Genomic DNA, 21,062 nt, shown 5'->3' with positions numbered 1-21,062 from the left:
GTCCTGCATCTGGAGCCTTGGCCTGGAGGTCCTGTGTGTTAGCACTTTATCTCCTGCTCTGAGAAATGGCCAGTTGCAAGACGAGAAAAGAGATTTTCTTGAGTTTTAAATGAAAGTGGACTCAATATATAGTTTTTACTATTCAATTTAAAATCACTGACTTCCCCTTGCAAGCTTCCTTTGATTTGAATAGTGTTCTATTCAATGTATTCGAACTATTTTTTTTAAGTTTATTGGCTATGATTCTTGCTTCTGATAAGCACACTGTTCTATAATGTATATTGTAAGGAAAACTATGATGTCATCAGTTTCTTTTTCCTGTAAGATTTCCCTTTCTTCCCTCATAAAACAAATGACCTAATTTTTTTTCTGTCCTAGAGTATTGTCCCTCTTTTTTTAAAAAGGACCATTATGATTTTAGCAATGAGTTTGTATATAGTTTGATATGAGGTCAGTAATTTTCCCTAGGATAGGGAAATAGCATATTTTTAGGTATGCTGTCTGGTCATTTAGTAATCTTCTTCTCACATGGGTATGAGGGTTAGCAGTGTAACAATCTAGCAATGACCAGGAACATGTGGAGAAGGTGCTTTTGTTTCCACGAGATACTGATAGCATCATGGGTACTGCAGAGGAGTGTCTGCCATTACTATCCACGTGCGATTGAGTAGCAGATCAGAGTGAGTGCAGTCCCTCAGAGAAGGTGACCAGTATGTGAGTGATTGCTTTGGTCCCCTCCTACTGTCCTGGCCTTCAAATTAAGTTGGGGAAACAGAGTGAATTTACAATGGCTCAGTGGGTAAAGAATCTGCCTGCCAATTCGGGAGACACAGGTTTGATCCCTGGGTCAGGGAGATCCCCTGGAGAAGAAAATGGCAACACACTCCAGTATTCGTTCCTGTAGAATCCTATGGACAAAAGAGCTGGTGGGCTACAGTCCATTGGATCACAGAGAGACCGGACTGAACATGTGAGAGCAATGTAAGACAGTTCGCTGCTTTGTATTCCCAGTTTTTGTTCCACTAAACCATGGTAATTTCTTTCTGAAATAATTAAGTCTAACTTAAGAAAGGCAATGCCAAAGAATGTTCAAACTAGTGCACAATTGCACTCATCTCATACACTAGCAAAGTAATGCTCAAAATTCTCCAAGCCAGGCTTCAACAGTATGTAAACCATGAACTTCCAGATGTTCATGCTGGATTTAGAAAAGGCAGAGGAATCAGAGATCAAATTGCCAACATCCATTGGATCATTGAAAAAGCAAAAGAGTTCCAGAGAAACATCTACTTATGCTAACTGTGTGGATCACAACAAACTGTGGAAGATTCTTAAAGAGATGGGAATACCAGACCACCTGACCTGCCTCCTGAGAAATCTGTGTGCAGGTCAAGAAGCATCAGTTAGAACTGGACATGGAACAATAGACTAGTTCCAAATAGGAAAAGAAGTATGTCAAGGCTGTATATTGTCACCCTGCTTATTTAACTTATATGCAGAGTATATCAGGCAAAATGCAGGCTGGATGAAGCACAAGCTGGAGTCAAGATTGCTGGGAGAAATATCAACAACCTCAGGTATGCAGATGACACCACCCTTATAGCAGAAAGTGAAGAAGAACTAAAGAGCCTCTTGATGAAAGTGAAAGAGGAGAGTGAAAAAGTTGACTTAAAACTCAACATTCAGAAAACTAAGATCATGACATCTGGTTCCATCACTTCATGGCAAATAGATGGGGAAACAGTAGATATAGTGACAGACTTTATTTTTTTGGATTCCAAAATCACTGCAAATGGTGACTGCAGCCATGAAATTAAAAGACGCTTACTCCTTGGAAGGAAAGTTATGACCAACCTAGACAGCTTATTAAAAAGCAGAGACATTACTTTGCCAACAAAGGTCCATCTAGTCAAAGCTGTGGTTTTTCCAGTGGTCATGTATGGATGTGAGAGTTGGACTATAAAGAAACCTGAGCTCTGAAGGATTGATGCTTTTGAACTGTGGTGTTGGAGAAGACTCTTGAGAGTCCCTTGGACAGCAAGCAGATCCAACCTGTCCATCCTAAAGAAGATAGTCCTGAGTGTTCTTTGGAAGGACTGATGCTGAAGCTGAAACTCCAATACTTTGGCCACCTGATGTGAAGAACTGATTCATTTGAAAAGACCCTGATGCTGGGAAAGAGTGAAGGCAGGATGAGAAGGGGATGACAGATGATGAGATGGTTGGATGGCATCACTGACTCGATGGACATGAGTCTGGGTAAGTTCCAGGAGTTGGTGATAGACAAGCAAGCCTGGTGTGCTGCAGTCCATGAGGTCACAGAGTCAGACACAACTGAGTGACTGAACTGAACTTAAGCTTACTCAAAGTCAATGTGTAAGGCTGATTTTTTTCTTGATATTACTTATTATTGCTTTAACAAAATTACTAAAACCATAGTGTTGTCACTGTTTTCTCTAGAGACTCATATAAGAACCCTTAAAGGTAGTCAGGTCAGATAACATTATCACATTCTACAGATGAAGACCCTGAATTTGAGAGGCTCAATAACTTGCCAGGTTGCAGAGCTGGATAGTATTCCTCCAGTGATGACGATCTTTTTGAGACTCCAAATATGCCTCCCCGCTTTCAGTGCAAACATATTTACAAATAGCAACTAACTACATAGCATTGTTATACACATGCAGTTAGGTAACTAAGAATAGGAAATAATTAAAATAACTGTGCTTCATTTTTTTTCCTTGTGCACTCATTTCCTTGTGCACCGTGCTTAAGTGAGAAAGATGTAATTTCCCTATTTCTTTCCACAGAATTTCCTAACATTTATCATGTCTGTCAGTGTTCTTATGGTACTGAACTTGATAAGGAACATAATCATTCAAAAAAAAAAAAAAAAAAAAGGATGAAAAACTATCTCAGAACCTGAATGATGATGTAGCTCTGTGGCATGGTTTTATTCCCTAAACTAGATAATTATCCAGTTTGTTTTTTAGTTTGTGCTTGTATGGATCAGACCTTATAAGCTGTTTTGCTAAATGTTTGGAAATGATTCCACTGGAGGACTTGAAAGAACTGATTCTTAGGCAATACCTGACTTAGCTTCAGTCTAGAGACTTGCCTTCCCCCTATGCTGAGGAAGAGGAGTTCTGGCCACTCTGGGTTCTGCATGCAATGAAGTCAGGATCTCCTGCCTCGCTTTTCAAAAGGTGTGATCTGATATACCACACTTCGTAAGATGCCCCTTATAGCCCCTTCCACTGCAGCCCCCCGGGATAAGGTCAGCTTAATTTGCAATTGGGTATGATGAGACATGGAGAAGGCAATGGCACCCCACTCCAGTACTCTTGCCTGGAAAATCCCATGGACGGAGGAGCCTGGTCGGCTGCAGACCATGGGGTCGCCAAGAGTAGGACACGACTGAGCGACTTCACTTTCACTTTTCACTTTCATGCATTGGAGAAGGAAATGGCAACCCACTCCAGTGTTCTTGCCTGGAGAATCCCAGGGACGGGGGAGCCTAGTGGGCTGCTGTCTATGGGGTCGCACAGAGTTGGACACGACTGAAGCGACTTAGCAGCAGCAGCAGGATGATGAGACATACTTTGGGACAAAAATTTGTATATAAATGTACAATTGTGTGTGTATATATGTATTTTTTCTCTTATTTAAGATTTGTTCAATTGTGTCAGTTTTACCTACTTTCCTTACCTGTGAAATGGACATAACATTTCATGGCAGTTGAGAATTATTTCAGAAAGGTTTAGATTCAGAGATGCTTTCTTGGCTGAAGGTAGTTTTTATTGACGTCACTGAAGTCTTTGCATCTGACCTGCCTTCACTAAACTCTCCAGCTACATATGCTTGGTTATAACATACTTACCTGCAGAAGGAAAATATTTTCTTTTCTGATTGTTTTTTTTCCCCCCCAAGTGGGGCCTTTCCAAAGCTAATTTATCTGCAAAGAGACATATGCTTTAGGTCTGTACTTGTGAATTTACCTTGGAAACATTAGGTCATCTTCAAATCTGTCAATGTGGCTTATAAACTTGGCAAAGTGTTTTAATTAAAAGCTTCTCTGAGATTTGAAAAAAAAAAAGGAAAAAAATGATTAGTATCAGTAGTGTTTTCATTTTCTTGGTTGGTGTATTTATAGGTATATGTCACTTTTCATGTTGTATTAAAAGTATGTTGACTGTCTGCTAACAGTTCATCTCTTTTCTTCTGCAGCCTCCAAGTCTGTTATAAATAGTATGCTGCGGGACCCTTCTCAGATTCCAGATGGAGTTCTAGCAAATCAGGTCTATCAGGTATTAATCACAGCTGTCTATTTTCAGTGGCAATGCTGTTATCTGCCTAGCAGAGTAAAGGATTTTAAACCTCATTTAATTACTGTCATCATAAACTATCACTGAGGTCAGGGTGCACCATAAATGGCAATGCAATATTTGTGAGAAGAGCATTTCACTTTTTAATAGCTTGCTTTTATAGTGAATAAAAAGCATGCAATTTTTGTTTTCTGTGATTAAATCTGAACAGTCTTTTGATAGCTTTTTTAAAAAAAATTTTTTTAAGAAAAGTAATTACTGCTTTTAGGATATTGTCTGACAGTTTTTGTAGTTGCGCCATCCCAGACCCTTTCTCTTATTTGTCTGCAGTGCATCGTGAATGACTGCTGTTATGGACCACTGGTGGACTGCATCAAACAGTATCCTTTCCCATAAAATTTTAGGTGCACAATTGACGAGCTTAGACTCAGTGGAGGAGATGTGTCTAGCTTTAACCTGACATAAAGTTCTGCTTCACAAAACACATTTCATACTCTTCTATTTTATATTCAATCAACTAGAGGGTCACTGCAGACCATTCTTTTCTACAGCTTAAAAAAAATCAGATAGGCATTGGGAAGATGTCAGTTCAGCAGTCGCGTGTTCACATGCTTATTTCAACCTGCTTGGTTTTCAATGAGTTTAAAGATAGAGTCACGAGGCAGGTAGCACCCTGTCTTGGAATGTATCTAAGCATTTCAGTGAACATTTTTTCAAATATGAATACATTTCTATTTGAAATGAATCAAATTTAGTTGAGAATAAATTTTGAGCCTGTAGTTAAGGGATGATGTGATTAAACTGCCACCAGAGACCATCACGTTTTAAAGGGCAGTAGATTCTTACTGCTTAGATGTTGATTATATTCTGAGCTGTCGCTTGGGTACCTAATAAACATTTTTAGAGAAAACCAAGCTAATTTTTCCCTCTAGACTGAGTTTAAGGCTAGGAGAACAGATGTCCAGTCATTTTTCATTAAAGACATTGAAATTACTAAAGAGTTAATGCTTGCTTCATCAAACAGGATTTGTGTGTGTGTGTGTGTGTGTGTGTACATGCACACGTGTTTCAGTTGTTTCCGACTCTTTGTGGCCCCGTGAACTGCAGCCTGCCAGGCTCCTCTGTCCATGGGATTTTCTAGGCAAGAATACTGAAGTGGATTGCCATTTCCTACTCTAGGGGAATCCTCCCAATCCAGGGATTGAACCTGCATCTCTTGTGTCTCCTGCATTGGCAGGTGGATTCTCTACGACTAGCACCACCTGGGAAGCCCAAACAGGAGTTGAGTGGACAGTAACTACTTTGTGAAGTAGGACATGGTTAATCAATACATTTAGTAGTATTGTGGCAACGCTAAGAATTTTTATAATCTTTGGCTAAAAAAATTCTATGTAAAGAGTAAATCATTAGTCATTTTTAATGGAAATGATATCTACCTGAGTCCATGAGTCTTATATTTTTTAATAATACAACATGCCCTTCCTGAGTTTTGTTAGCACAGATGGCACTGTGACCAGTTATGACTCAGTGGTTACCAATCAGGAGACTTTTTTTTAGAAGCTTTGCTAGTCAAGTGTGTGTGTGTGTGTGTGTGTGTGTGTGTGTGTGTGTTTGTATTCCACCTTGTTTCATGAGAGTTAGTGAAATTATTGTAAAAGAAAAAAAATGATTCATTTTCTTTTTTTCATGAAATTAACCTTTGAAAAATAAATCTTTCAACAGAGCCCACTTTTAAGAATACTCAGTATCTATATTATAGCCCTTTGTAAATTTATTCTCCTAATCTGTTCCTCGCAGTCTAAATAAAATCACAGCATTGTTGTAAGTCCAACCTTTTATTAGACCAAAGTGAAACTATGCTTCCATTTTCAGTGTAAAATTAACGATAGTGTTAGAAATTGTCGGAATGCCAACCCCCACGTTGCCACAGTGATAAAGTTTAGCACATCCACAAAACAACTAACACCATCTTAGAGTATCTGGGGTGGAATTACATGTTAATTTTAAAGCACATAAAATAGTTAAAAATCAATTTAAAGTTAAGGTTTTAAAAGCATAATGTCTTTTGAAGGATTGCATATTGATTTTAAATATAACTATCTAATTATGTATGCATGGACTAAAGTATGAAGTCAACTGCTTTGTAAATGCCAGGAGGCTGTTTTTCAGTAATAGTTGAGATGCTTACGGGAAACTAGATTGCTGTATTGCTGGCGAAGAAAATGGCTTGTGAGGTTATTTACAAGTTTTGCCCCATGGTCACTGCCATACATCAATAATAGGTATTATTATAGAGAAAGTCTAAGTGTTTCTGCTTATGAAGCATTATAAATTCGGTCTGGAGTATTTTCCTTATATTTTTGCCATCATCCACTTTCCTTTTTTGGTTGTGCTACTGCCAGTAGAATTTAATGTAGTACATGATTTCAATTGATAAAGATAATGATACATGTCTATAAATTGTATTCACTGGCTAGATTATAATTTCACAGTTCCATTATGCCTATCGCTTGTAAAATTACTGTTTTTATAAACTTTATATTCTAGATTTTGTATTTTATACATGTTTGTATCAAACAAAACATAATCAACATGTATATATATCTTTGCAAAGTTTCAAATTAGTGATTGCTTTTACCATGCAGAATAAAACAGGCTGGGGAGTTTATAGAGAATTGATTTTATCTTTGCATTGAGATAGTGGCAGTTTAATGTAACGTAAATACACTTGCTTAGCTGTTTTCAAGGCTGATCAACAGGAATTATTTTATTTCACACTGAATAAAAATGATTGGATTTTCATATGAGTGCAAATGCTATTTGTATGTTGCTCTGATAATTTCGTAATGTTTACATTGCTTACTCTTGGCAAATTATATCATTTTGTTAGAAAGAAAGCACACATTTAATAAACAGAATAGGTGCAGAACCTTTTACTCCATTATGAAAATGTTACGTGTAGGCATTTGTGTAAGGAGAGTAAAGTAAATTGGTGATTTATTAATAAGACACCAAAATAGCACCCTAGATCGCAAAGAGTATATAAATTGTCATTGCTTTCTTTTTCTTTTGGTGTCTACTATAATTTTTCCTATATAACCATGTCCACCCACATGTTATTTTCCTGCCACAAGTTATATTCACAGACACAAAAGGTGTGAGAAACCAGCCACTTCAACTTTGCAAAGTGTGACTTCAGGACACAGCTGTTAGACAAAGACCTGAACTGTGGAACAAGGAAAGATAATGATACAGGAAGCTTGAAGTGCTCTGGTTTTCACTCCTGTACCATCAGTTTCATGATTCAACATTTTAGATGTAAATAATTCACAGCAATAAAAGTGAGAGCGCATTTATGTGGACTGGAAGTAAATTATTTAGTTCTGAAACATGGGATGCCCCTAGTAATGAGAGACCATTGAGAGAGATTCATCAGATGTCTTCAGTGGACTCTATGAATTGTGAAATTTTATGATTTAAACATTTGTTTTCAGTGAGAAGCAAGCACAGTCCTGTGCATGGGGAGGACGGACAACAGAAAGAAAAAGGCAGTGATGATGACTTGGGACTTGTTTCGATGATGTATATGAGTGGTCCCACCTCTTGAATTCTAAGATTTGAATAATATCCACTTGTATGTATTGATAAATGACAGGATGATTGTCTAAGAATTTTACAGGTAATTTTTAAGCTTTATTTGATTTAAATTGGATTCTTATAGTGCATGATCAGGACTAAAGAATCCCTGTTAAGCCAAGGAGTGATAAGACCAGATTGACATTAGTGAGATGGAGAATTAAAGAATTACAGGCACACCTCATTTTATTGTGCTTCACTTTATTGTGCTTTGCAGATATTATGTTTTTTACAAATTGAAAGTTTGTGGCAACCCTGCCTTGAGTCGGCACCATTTTCCCAATAGCATTTGCTCACTTCATGTCTCTATGTCACTTTTTGGTAATTCTTAACAGTCTTTTAATCTTTTTCATTATTATAGTATTTGCTGTGATGATCTGTGGTATTATAATTACAAAAAGATGGGGACTCGCTGAAGGCTCAGGTGATGGTAGCAATTTTTTAGCAATAAAGTATTTTTTAATTAGGGTATATGTATTTTTAGATATAATGCTGTTGAACACTTAATAAGCTATAGTGTAATAGTAACTTTTATATGAATTCAGAAACCAAAAAATTCATGTAACTTGCCTTATTGCCATATTTGTTTTATTCTGAAACTGAACCCATGGTATCTCCAAAGTCTGCCTGTATTACGAAACACCTTTGACAAAATTATAGTATGAGAATAGGATAAAACTCCTTTTCACACTTTGTACACACCAGAGGAGCCTGGTGGGCTGCCCTCTGTGGGGTTGCACAGAGTTAGACACGACTGAAGCGACTTAGCAGCAGCAGCAGCATTAGCTAATACCAATTATTTTTATGTAATTAATTTTAATATTTTTAAGTAGCTTTACAGAGGTCATAGATATAGGCTCTGCAGAGATTTTGTTCTGATTCTCTGCTCTGCCACACATTGACCATATGATCTTATATAAATTCCTTTTTAAGCCTTGGTTTCCTCATGTAATATAAGGATAATAATAACTGTGAGGATGAAAAAAACATATGTAAATACACTGAAAATAACATACTTGATATACTGCCTGCCTCATAATAGCACTCAAAAAATTTATATGAGCATATGTATATATTTATACATATATACATAATACATAATGTATACATATATACATTATACATATATACATAATATAATGGTGAAAACTTGCACACACAAGAGAAAGACTTGAAACAGCCTCTGAACTGACGCACTAATCCACAGCCATTTACTGGGATGTCTTTCCTCCAGAGTACATGTACTTCTCAACAAGTCAGTTGTTTGGTTCCCCAAGTCACAGAAGATCACCAATCATAGACTAGAAGTGAAGTGGTGTTGTTGTTCAGTCACCCAGTTGTGTCTGACTCTGCAGCCCCGTGGACTGCAGCACACCAAGCCTCCCTGTCCCTCACCATCTCCCTGAGTTTGCCCAAGTTCATGTTGATTGCATAAGTGATGCCATCCAACCATCTCATCCGCTGACACCCTCTTCTCCTTCTGCCCTCAATCTTTCCCAGCATCAGGACTGGGAAAATAAGAGCTGCTAAATGCTGGCTTTGTGACAAGTGTGAACTCACAGAAGATTTATGGAACTCTGAAAGACTAGAAATTCTTAGGGCAAAAGCTGGTTGGTATTCTCTACTGCACTTAGTGCTTAATAAATGGTCCTAAATTGAATTGAGGGGTTTTTAGCATAGCATAAAGGATGTTTATAATTACCTCTACTTTCCATTTCATCTCAAAGTATAGCCCTGGTATTAGCAATTTTTTCTGGTAGTATAATTCTACCAATGTTACGCTCCTTAACTAAGACTTCCCAGTGCCATTGGTCATGAGCATGAAGTCCTGCTGAGGGACTTGCTTCTGGAGAAAAACCTATCCTTCCTAGGTAAGTATTGCTTACGTCTTCTCCAGCATATATCTCCGTGAGTGCTTAAATATATATTTTTAAAAATCTTCCACTTGCAGTTATTATGTACTAAAGGAAAAGCAAATGATGACCGATGCTGTGCATGTTATCTTTTATTGATTTAGACCTGAGCAGGAACTCAGTTACCTAATCCCTTGTATACACAGCACATGCACAGGCTTACAATTAATATTTTATAGCATAAGTGGCTGAAAAAATACTTTAATATCTGTTGCAGTATTACTTTTGGTGTCATGAGATATTAACCATAATCTAGGCCTTATGAGAGAAGGAAACAAAAGAAATATTGTCCATAAAATGCTTTATATATTGAAAAGAATGGTTAGAAAAATTCATGTTAGGTATTTTTGTCTCATGTATGGAATTGCCTAGTACTTTCACTTGAAAATGAAATATTGAGCTTTTATTATTTTTATGCCAAAAGTGAATTGTCATCATATGAGTATGATTTTTTAAAATCTCACAGGTACGTATGTGTTTGTCTGCCAACGTGGAATCTTATTACAGATTGTTATTTCTTTCAACATCTCTTAGGCATTAAAAATTAAGCCTCAAAAGGCATACATGTGATAACTGATCATAGCAACCATAAAGCACTCTACCAGGAATTAAATCCTCTTCTTCATTTTAAATGTGGTAATTTTTCAAGGTTCTATACAGATTGTATTATTGTACACATCTATTTTAAATTAAGAGTTTGCATGGCGTATTTTTTTAGGTTAAAAAAATTAAGCGATATTGGATTACATAATTTTTGATCCAAAATGAACAAGACTTAGCCAAGGGAAGTCAAATGATCTTATGTCAAATTGGGAAAGGATGTTGAAAACAGTCCTGTAAGAAATCTGTTTTAAGTCTTAGTATTCAGTATTTTTATTAATGACCGGAAGATTTGAGTTGAATGTGTTGTAAATGGTTGATAATTTTAAGAGGGGGTATACCATAAATATTCTCCAGTAAGAGTTGAAGACACCTGATAAATTAGGAAAGTGGCCTCAGATTACTAAATTAAATTTTGATATGTAAAAGCAACAAGTTTTTTTTTTGTATAAGAAGAACAACTGAAATATTCAGTGTATGGAAAAGAGTGAATTAGATAGAAATTACCTTTTAAAATCTAATGAAAAATCTGGTGTATAATGCCTTCACAACCAATTGGAATGAATGTCCTGTGCTGCATCATGGGTACTTTGTAGACTATGGAGTTCCAGTAATATTATAAAGTATCTGATCATATTGACCACTCAGTGTCCAGTAAGGTGTGGCCAAGTGTGTTGTTTGAAGCCAGCAACTGAGCAGTCATATTTTCAAGACCACTCGGTGTAACTCTCTTGGCACCATCTATCTGCTTAAGGGTGGTCAAGCCCTTGGCACTGCTTCTCTGCTTAATCTAGTTTTTGTCTGCTTCCTTCCTAAAGACTGGAAGACCCAAACAGGGAGGAAGAACAAAGGGCCCACCCTTGGCTTAAACTTAGTCCCAGGTGCTCGACTCCCTTGATTCTAGGAACTGAAGGCGCTAGACTGCGTTGGCCACCGCTGACAAGGGCAGTGCAGAGGCACAGCAGGGAGTCACTGCGCTTTGCTAACAGGTTCAGAAAGGGGATTTAAAATGGAACGGGCTCATCTGTTCCTCTGCACTCTAGGATCTAACAGTAATTCTTTTACTGAAGCATACCAAAGATGATCCTTAACTCGTATTTAGCTCTCTTTATGTAACCTCAGTCCTGTTTTGAAGCATTTCCTCATTAGTATTCAAAGAAATTGTTATTCTATGCATTTTAAGCATTTTAATGTAGTACTGAATTAATACATGTTTATTTATGGTTAAAACCTGAAAACCCAAAGCCTCTTATGGAGTATCATTATGGGTTTGTTCTTTTACCTTGTAAATACTCCCTTCACAATGAATAATCAGATCTAGATTACTGTACCAGGTAAATTTAGATAAATCATCAAAAACATAGGTATAGAAATAGACTACTAATCTCATTTTATATTTTCTTGTTTTCTTGTGTACACCTTGAATTTTGTTGCAGAGACATTGCAGGCATGTTTGTTTTACTTTGATTTTTTTTTAAATAATTGAAAGTAAAATCAATCAGTCCCTCTGTGTCTCTTTCTTTCTCCCTTTCTCTTTCCTTCCCTCCTTCCCTCAAATCTGGACTACTTTCAAAAGACAAGGATTCTTATCATTTATATATTACCCCTTCTTAAGAATTATGACTTCCTGAAATTTTTTATCTTATTTTAAATTTTCCACCTATTGTGCTCTATATGTCATTTTATAAAATACGTATTTTATCTGACATCTCTAAAACCGAGAGTTCAGATAGAAGAGAAAAATAAAAATAAATTGCTTTTATCATAACCCTAATAATTTTCGTAAATTTTCTTGATCATAACCACGTACTGAACAGTTGCCATGGCACAGGATTTGTTGTTCAGTTGCTAAGTCGTGTCTGACTTTGTGACCCCAAGGACTGCAGCATGCCAGGCTTCCCTGTCCTTCACCATCTCCAGGAGCTTGCTTAAATTCATGTCCACTGAGTCAGTGATGCTATCCAACCGTCTTATCCTCTGCTGCCCCTTTCTCCTTTTGCCTTCAGTCTTTCCCAGCATCAAGGTCTTTTTCAATAAGTCAGCTCTTATAATCAGGTACACAGGATTTAACCAGGCACTATATTGGAAAGGAAAAATGAAGTCTCCTTTTCGTTGAAGGTTTAGGTGTACTTATGGATTTATCCTATCTTGTACATTTATCCATTTCCTACTTCTCAAAATTACATTGTACTAAGAAGAGTCAACGTTGAATAAATGACTTTAGGTCCTCCAACTAGAAAATATATTTTATTCGTGTATTTATTCCAACAATCAGTTACTGAATCATGTACTATTTTAAGCCCTAGATATAAGTCAAATGAAGGCCCTGCTTTTGTAGCTATGGTCAAGTTACAAACAAATTGCAAGCAAATGAATACAGGTAATTTCTAGCAGTTTCCTCAGAGATCTCATAATTCTTTTATTCACTGTTCAGTCATTCTTTTCAGTTACCTTTTGCCAAGTATGTTCTCTGAATGCCAGGAAAGTGAAGTGAAAAACCGTGAAAGTGTTAGTCAGTTGTGTCTGACTCTTTGTGACCCTAAGGACTGTAGCCCACCAGCCTCCTCTGTCCATGGAATTCTCCAGGCAAGAATACTGGAATGGGTAACCATTCCCTTCTCCAGGGCATCTTCCCAACCCAGGAATCAAACCCAGGTTTCCTGCATTGCAGGTGGATTCTTTACCAGCTGAGCCACAAGGGAAGCCCAAGGATACTGGAGAGGGTAGCCTATCGCTTCTCCAGGGGATCTTCCCGAACCAGGATTTGAATTCAGGTCTCCTGCATTGCAGGCAGATTCTTTACTGTCTGAACCACCAGGCATGCCAGGAACAATACCCTAAATAGTTTGAAGATGATGATAAGCACGCCTCTCCTCCAGCCCATACACACTATTGCCTTGTCCGTCCCAGTAAAAATGCACTTTCATCTAGGGCATCTCACTTGACTGTCTTGGTAGTGAAAATAAATGCATTCAAGGCTGTGGTCCTGCTTCTTCTGTGAACATTTTTAAAGAAGGTACAGATTATGTTAAAAATCAATAGCTACCCTCAACATAGGAAGAAAATGCTACTGGCTTGTAAGCAACTTTTCCTGAAGTAGCAATAAAATTTTACTTACTCATCTTACTCATCTGCTCTCTCTTAGCAGCCTCTTCCTACTTCATGTGCTTCTCAGGTGGCTCGCTGAACTCATTAGCCTGGCTGTATTACCACAAGCTAATCACTGTTTCTTTTGGCACAGCAAACTGTTACCTTTTAGGTACTTGCTATGGTCATGTACCATTAGGAATAAAAAATAAATAAAACAAGTCAAACATGGATCCTTCCAGGAAATTTTCAAATAAGTCCAAATCAGTTCTTTCCAAGTCTGGTTAACTTAGAATGAACATTTATTGATGTGCATTTAAAGTCTCAGAAGATGCAAAGAGCTTGCTGCCCGCTTTTAGGCTTGGAGACACAAGGAAATTGACCGATTAGGCATTGTGACCATCCTTATCCCTTCTGCTAAGGGTTTGTTCCATTTCTAGTATCAGTGAAATAGAAAATGTATCTTGTCTGATGGAGATGTTTTAATTTGTATCTCTCAAGTAATTAATGACAGCATATTTTATTTTATAGCCTCTGTCTCTCTCTCTTTTGGGAGTGTGGGATGAGAGGAGAGATTTGGACACAAGGTGAGGGAGAAAAGAAAAATAGTGACAGCCAGAAGACAACAAGAATGTTTGCAATGATAGGGAAAATATGAAAGAGCGTGTACCAAAGACTGAAGACAAACATTCATCCTCCATGGGTTGGCATCTCTCCAGGTCGGAGGGACTTTCATTAGTGACTTCCATAGCCACTGTCTGGTGCAAATTCTTGTTAAGTTTGGCTTAATAAGGATGGTTCCAGAGATATTTTATTCTTTCCGGTGAATGTTGCCCTATTAGTAGCAGCTAACAATTACTTTGAGTGACACCTGAGAGACATTTGCTTCATCCTGCCTCACCCTACCGTGTTTGGTCTTGCCATATGACAGACCAGCATATTTTACATAGGTGCTTTTTCTAGCATTCATGTACTGCTCTGTGGGACTCCAGGAGGGTGCAATCTGTATAAAGCCAAATAGGCTTACTGAAGGATATCCCTTGCTGTAAGAAATTAGGATCTGTGTTTCTGAGAGTTCGTCTACTCCTGCTGCTTTATTCCCTATTTAAAGCAGCAGTGCTCCGGGGAAGTGATTATGATGTGATATGGAATTATGACTTCAGGTGAAGAATAGGCAGTGGGAACAGATGAGATTCAGAATACTGAGACTGTGTACATGCAGATGTTAGCCATTGAGGGTTAGAGACTAGAAATAAAACATAGGGTTACGTAGGCTAAAGGGAACTAAGATGATTGGATGTTTCCGAAAGTATCAACTGTTTAAATTCCTAACTAAAGGTTAAAATAAGATGCAGTTTTCCAGGTAACAGGAACATTATTTTGAGGGGCAGAATGTGGAGAATCTGGGGTCTGTTCTCCCCTTCATAAAGAAATCATCAAGGTGAGGGACCATCTTTTACTTATCTTATTGACTTTGCTTGTGCATGCTTCTCTCTGGGACCAAGAGAAAAGAACCAGACAGGTGTTTGCTGCTGAAAGTTTCTTTAGAACTTTGACGACAGGTTAGCCTGTCCACTTATAATGGTAGTCTTCCTGCTTGAAGCCCACAGCTCTTCCCTCAACCATTGCTCTGGTTAGATAACTCGCATAAGCCAACATCTGCTTTCTTGGCCACTGGTGATAAATTAGAACTACCTGGGTTGTAAGTGACAGAGATCCAGTCAAACTAGATTATATGCACACGCAAAAGGGAGAAATATTGGTTCAGAGATAACACCTGTGACGTCCAAAGAAGTTTGCTTCTGATGTGTCTAGAATTTAGAAGACAAAACGATGTCATCAGTATCTCCTTTTTTCCTTTTTGTGTTTCTTTTTTCCAGTGTAGGCTTCATTCTTAGAAAACAAAGGTGATCCCTGGCAATTGCTAATTTGTTTACTCTGTAGAGTTCATAATCCCAGGGGGAAAGTGGTGCTTCTCATTTTGCCCCATAATCAATCTTAAAAATATGCTCTGATCAGCTAGTCTGGGTCACGTCTCCACTCCTGGGGCCAGTGGTTGGGGGTTATGTCTTTCACCGCCCACCCGAATCAATTGTGAGAGTAGGTTGGCAATGCCAGGAAGGGCAGGAAACAGGACAAAAAATCAAATATCTCACCCCACAAAAAATTAGCTACAGGTTGCAATCTTATTCCCCATAAACAAAAAGTATTGGAGGGTCACATCTGTTACTGTTATTGTTAGATGGGTTCCTTAGTCCTGTGTGTTGTGTGTTTGTGTATCAGTGTGTAGAGATCTCTTGTATGCCTCCGAACTACTAATACGCCTCCATCCACCAAGATTGGTTTAGGCACAACAGGTTCTCACATCAGTGACAACAGCTAAAAGAGCTGGGGCAGACAAAGGCTGACATTCATCCACTGTACAGAATTTTGAAGTTACAAAGGACTCTGTGACCATCCAGTCCCCCTGTTTAGTGGAAACTTGCCTCAGACCTCACATCACAGTTATTACTTCACACCCCCACCCTGGAACAACTTGCCCTGAATTCTTTTTTACTCTACCATGCTGACTTCTGACTTGTCCCTTCTCTTGTGGTGTTAAGCCAAAAGAATTTAAAGTGATACAGCTGAAGCTCCAATACTTTGGCCACCTGATTAGAAGAGCCGACTCATTGGAAAAGACCTTGATGCTGGGAAAGGTGAGGGCAAGAGGAGAAGGGGATGACAGAGGTTGAGATGGTTGGATGGCATCACAGACTCAATGGACATAAATTTGAGCAAGCTCCATGAGGTAGTGAAGAACAGGGAAGCCTGGCATGCTGCTGCTGTTCATGGGGTCGCAAAGAGCCGCACACGACTTTGCGACTGTAGAACAACAGCAACAGAGTAAGGTACAGAAGGAAGAGTTTTGCTTCTGTTGTCCATGTTCATGTTCTCTGTCTCCAGAACCAGCAGTCAATGGGGACCAGCCTACCCTGCCTCACTTTGCACTGTTCTGACTTGTGACATCCACCCCCATTTGTTCCCTGTCTTTAGGGCACTTTAGTTTTCACTAGTATTGTCCCCTAAAGACATAAACAAAGGATAAGGTCAGAGCAGTCAGTTGTATTCCTTATTAGTGGCTTTGATAAGAGGCTTTGGGGGAAAAGATTGAAACTAATGGACGTAATGAAATTTTTAGGTCCTCTAAAGGTTTCATTCATCTCGGTCTCCTCATTAAATGCATATCTGTTCTATGTACCTTTGCACATGGTTTGCATAGCATAATAATATCTATTATCAAAACCCTGCTAAATTTTTTAATTAGGTAGAAAGCCTGTGAAACTTACTTCTAGAGAAGATATAAATATGGGATGTGAAGGTCACAGCTCCAATTATTGAATGAAACAGTATTTTGGGACTTAAAAAACACACACAGAAAAACAAAATACTAGAGTAGAAAAAATATACTGTAGTTTTCATTTGTATTGAAGTGTCTTTTTTGCCCTTCCCCAATTTAGTAAAAAATGTAACGGATGTTAAAAATACTTTTTGTCATACGAGGTATTTTAACCTAGGATTTTAGAAACCTTTTGACAAATTCATAGATAAAAAGCCATGTCAGAATGTTATTTTTCTTTTCATTTTCAGATGTTATGAACTGGAATTTTGTGTAATTTCTCTGAGAATAACTGTATTTCTTAAATTTAAAGCCTTTTAAGGAAACAAAAAAGGAAAACTTCAAACTTTTTCTTATAGCCCTCATGCCCTGCTATGATTCTTAAGTATATGTTATCTAGTTTCAGATGTGTTTTGTTCTCTGACTCAAAATCAGCCCTTTCTTTTAAAAAAAGAAATTGTGTAATTAGTACTTAATGGCTGTGGGTATTTTGGACATTTAGAGGAGAGGGTAATTAAAAGGCCAGAGAAATTAAACTTTCACAGTGATCTTTACATTTATGTGATTCCTTTTTTAAAATATCCTCCAAAGGCAAGCCTGACAACTTAAAAATAAATGAAGAACTGGATTGTTTTGAAAAATTTAGCATCAGTTTTATCTGTAGATGCGGTTTCATTGGTTTTTTAGTTATATTGGAGAAAGGATCATTAAAGTACTAGAAGTCAAGCGTTGATTTTGTTCACTTCCTCTTCAGGCAGGTATCAACTAAACAATGTCCAAGACCCATCCCCGCTCTCGTGTTTTCAAATCTTCTAGGAGGAAAATGAGAATTTTTTTGCCGCTTCAGAAGTATTACATGTGGTGAAATTTAAATATTTGCCATAATTAAAAATTACATATGGTCTGTTGGGAAAAACCAGAGCTTGGCTGAGATGGGCTCCTATCTGTATCTGCCTATATGAAAGACCCACATGGTTGGCCACCTGATGCAAAGAGCCAAGTCCTTGGAAAAGACCCTGATGCTGGGGAAGATTGAGGGCAGGAGGAGAAGGGGGACAACAGAGGATGAGATGGTTGGATGGCTGGATGTTTTCACCGACTCAATGGACATGAGTTTGGGCAAACTCTGGGAGATAAAGATAGGAAAGACTGGCATGCTGCAGTCTATGAGGTCGCAAAGTTGGTCATAACTTAGTGACTGAACAATAACAAAAAGGTGTTGGCAGTCACTTCTGCTGACCTCTTTCATTGTATCATGTGTAAGTTGGAATGTTAGAAGACTCTATAAGCTCAGAAGTACTGTGTTTCATGAGGTACCCTTTATCTAAAAATCCTACATTTTGTGGATCTAGAGGCTAATGAGTCTTCTTTTAAGTGAAACTATTTTATATTAATTTTGATAATGAATACTTGGTCTGTGACATTAACAAGCTTGTTCTTGTTGTTTAGTGGCCAAGTTGTGTCCCATTCTTTGCTACCCTATGGACTATAGCCTGCCAGACTCCTCTGTCCATGGGATTTTCCAGGCAAGAATACCAGAATGGATTGCCATTTCCTTCTCCAGGGGATCTTCCTGACCCAGGGATCAAACCCATGTCTCCTACATTGGCAGGCAGATTCTACCACTGAGACACCAGGGAAGCCTATTAACAAGCTTAGTATTTATGAGATATATTGGGCATTTTCAATATATGTTAAGTCAGAAGAGCCCTACTTCATATTTGCTACATTCATTGAGTAAGTTAGGTATACAGGATTTGGAGACTGATTTCATATTGATCCCCAACAATTTTAGGAGTTATACTAAAAGTGCTATTCTGAAACTCTCCTCCTAGGCTTTTAAACTAATGTTATTCTTTCCTTTTTCTCAGCCCTCATCATTTTTTCTTGAAGAAAACATCAAGTTACTTAAACATCCAGCTTTCTACTTGGAAAGTTCAGAGACTCATAAGTAACCACTTGGCTCTAATATGTATAAAAAGCCCTGAGAACTCTGATGAAACTTAAGATTCTCAAGGAAAATAAAAATTGAAAAACTGATTATAGAAGAGATAAAAAATCTAAACAGATCAGTAACCATCAAAAAAAAAAAAAGGTAGTAAAAGTAACCAAAGAGCTACACATTATAGTAGCACCAGGCCTGGATTGCTTATGGGGGGAATTCTGCCCAAATATTAAGGAATGGATAAATCCAATGTTATTTAAAATATTGCAGACCAAACAAAATAGAAAAGCTTCCCACCTTGAACTTTGGGTCACTTTTGCTGTCTTTTAAATCAGAAAAAAAAATTAGTCAGTCTGGGTCAGCTTTGTGGAAGACATGGTACTCTTAAAAATGCACTTATATTTTATTCATTTACCCATTTGTGTATTAAATATGTGCCAAATCGCCTCCCTGGTGGCTCAGTGGTAAAGAATCTGCCTGTAATGCAGGAGATGTATAAGAGACACTGGTTTGGAAGATCCCCTTGAGGAGGAAATGGCAACCCACTCCAGTATTCTGCCTGGGAAAAACCATGGACAGAGGAGCCTAGCAGCCTGGAGTCCATGGGGTCACAAAGACTCAAACACAAGTGAGCGCAGACACATACACACAGGTGTTTGTTGGTGGTGAGAATAGGGCAGTGAATAGGGTTTTAAAAAATGAAAAGAAACATTTCCTGTCCTCATGGCAGAGGCTTTAGGCTCTGGGTGTGGTGGGAGCCAGGCCTACGCACAGCAAGACAAGGGGATGAACAAGGAATGAGGCAGAGGTAGTGTTTTGGGTGATGAGTGAGCCATAGCCTCTACATCTTCGAGTTTGAACCCTGACCCACCAGATGGTCAACCAAATTTTAAATCCATACCCAGTGGTTGGGATAATGATCATGGTAAGGAATCTTTAACTGTCTGAGAACCAGGAAAAGAACATAATGCAAAGGCCAGGAAATCTGGTCAGATAGATGGGGTTGACTTAAAAATCTCCCAGTACGGTGATCTTTGATAGAAACTTCCATCTCCTGGGGCTGAGACTAGGTGAACAGGGACAGCTCTTCCTGAATGAATACCACTTCCTAGACTTGTCCTGTCATTTTCTCTGAATTTTGCCAAGGAAAATCTAGGTTGAAAGGAAAAAGGTGAAGGTTGAAACAGTGGAGGTAAGACAGTTAGAGTTTAGAAAATAAAGAACAGAGACGATACCCAGTGCATAATAACAAAGTATTTCAGATGTGTGGAATAACCTCTTTACTTAAAAAAGAAAAAAATGTAGTATTGCTGGCGGTGGCAGAGGTTTCTAGAAGCCGTCTTTTGACTACAGTTACAGTTGAATCACCTTCACGCTGAGAAGGAGGGACGTGGGGACGGTGTAGAGAAAGTATAGGAGTACTGGGTTACAGTTTGAGGTTCTCCACAGAAAGATGGAGAGATTCTCTGATGTTTATGTTCATTTTGAGGAGTTTAGGTGTTTTTTTTAATTTTTCGCATTAAGTCATGAATGTAATTCATGTGTTAGTAATTTGGGTGCCCTGAACAGGAGTGTAACTGCCTTTTAAGGGATTTTAGTGTGTGCATTTGGATTGCTTGGTGACCTTTGAAATTTTGTTTTTAGCCACTGTCAGAAACATCATAATTTTCCTTCTGAAACAGATTTTGAACACCTGCAAAGGTTGATCAAACTAGGATAGTTTTAATAAACTATTAATCTCTCTTCTTTAATGTCAACCCAGCTTTTAAAGTCACTCAGTCGTATCCGACTCTTTGTCACACCATGGACTTTACAGCCCATGGAATTCTCCAGGCCAGAATGCTGGAGTGGGTAGCCTTTCCCTTCTCCCAGAGATCTTCCCAACCCAGGGATCAAACCCAGGTCTCCCGCATTGCAGGTGGATTGCTGAGCTTGGTAAAGAATCCACCTGCAATGTGGGAGACCCCAGTTTGATTTCTGGGTTGGGAAGATCCCAACCAGAAGGGATAGGCTACCTACTCCAGCATTCTGACCTAGAGAATTCCATGGACTGTATAGTCCATGGCGTCGCAAAGAGTTGGATACGACTGAGCAACTTTTACTTTCACAGCTTTTAAAACTGTTCATCAGCTACCTGAAACATCAGCTCAAGGTACTTGGGCTGATTTAATAAATGC

The 21,062-nt window shown here is 38.3% G+C and overlaps 1 protein-coding gene across 8 annotated transcripts in view; it reads left to right on the top strand.

Moving 5' to 3' along the window:
• CDIN1 (CDAN1 interacting nuclease 1) overlaps window positions 1–21,062 on the top strand; it is a 278,150-nt gene that overhangs the window by 101,207 nt on the left and 155,881 nt on the right. For all 8 annotated transcript variants that reach the window (XM_006058058.4, XM_006058054.4, XM_025295958.3 and 5 more), the window contains exons 6-8: window positions 4,228–4,307; window positions 4,656–4,705; window positions 9,765–9,832. In XM_006058058.4, the coding sequence (XP_006058120.1) occupies window positions 4,228–4,307; window positions 4,656–4,705; window positions 9,765–9,832 (198 nt within the window). The remainder of the gene's footprint in view (window positions 1–4,227; window positions 4,308–4,655; window positions 4,706–9,764; window positions 9,833–21,062) is intronic.

Source organism: Bubalus bubalis, chromosome 11 (assembly GCF_019923935.1).
Source record: "Bubalus bubalis isolate 160015118507 breed Murrah chromosome 11, NDDB_SH_1, whole genome shotgun sequence".
Classification (NCBI taxonomy): domain Eukaryota; kingdom Metazoa; phylum Chordata; class Mammalia; order Artiodactyla; family Bovidae; genus Bubalus; species Bubalus bubalis.
Note: the sequence above shows the minus strand (reverse complement) of the source record. Positions and strands in the feature narration are given on the sequence as shown.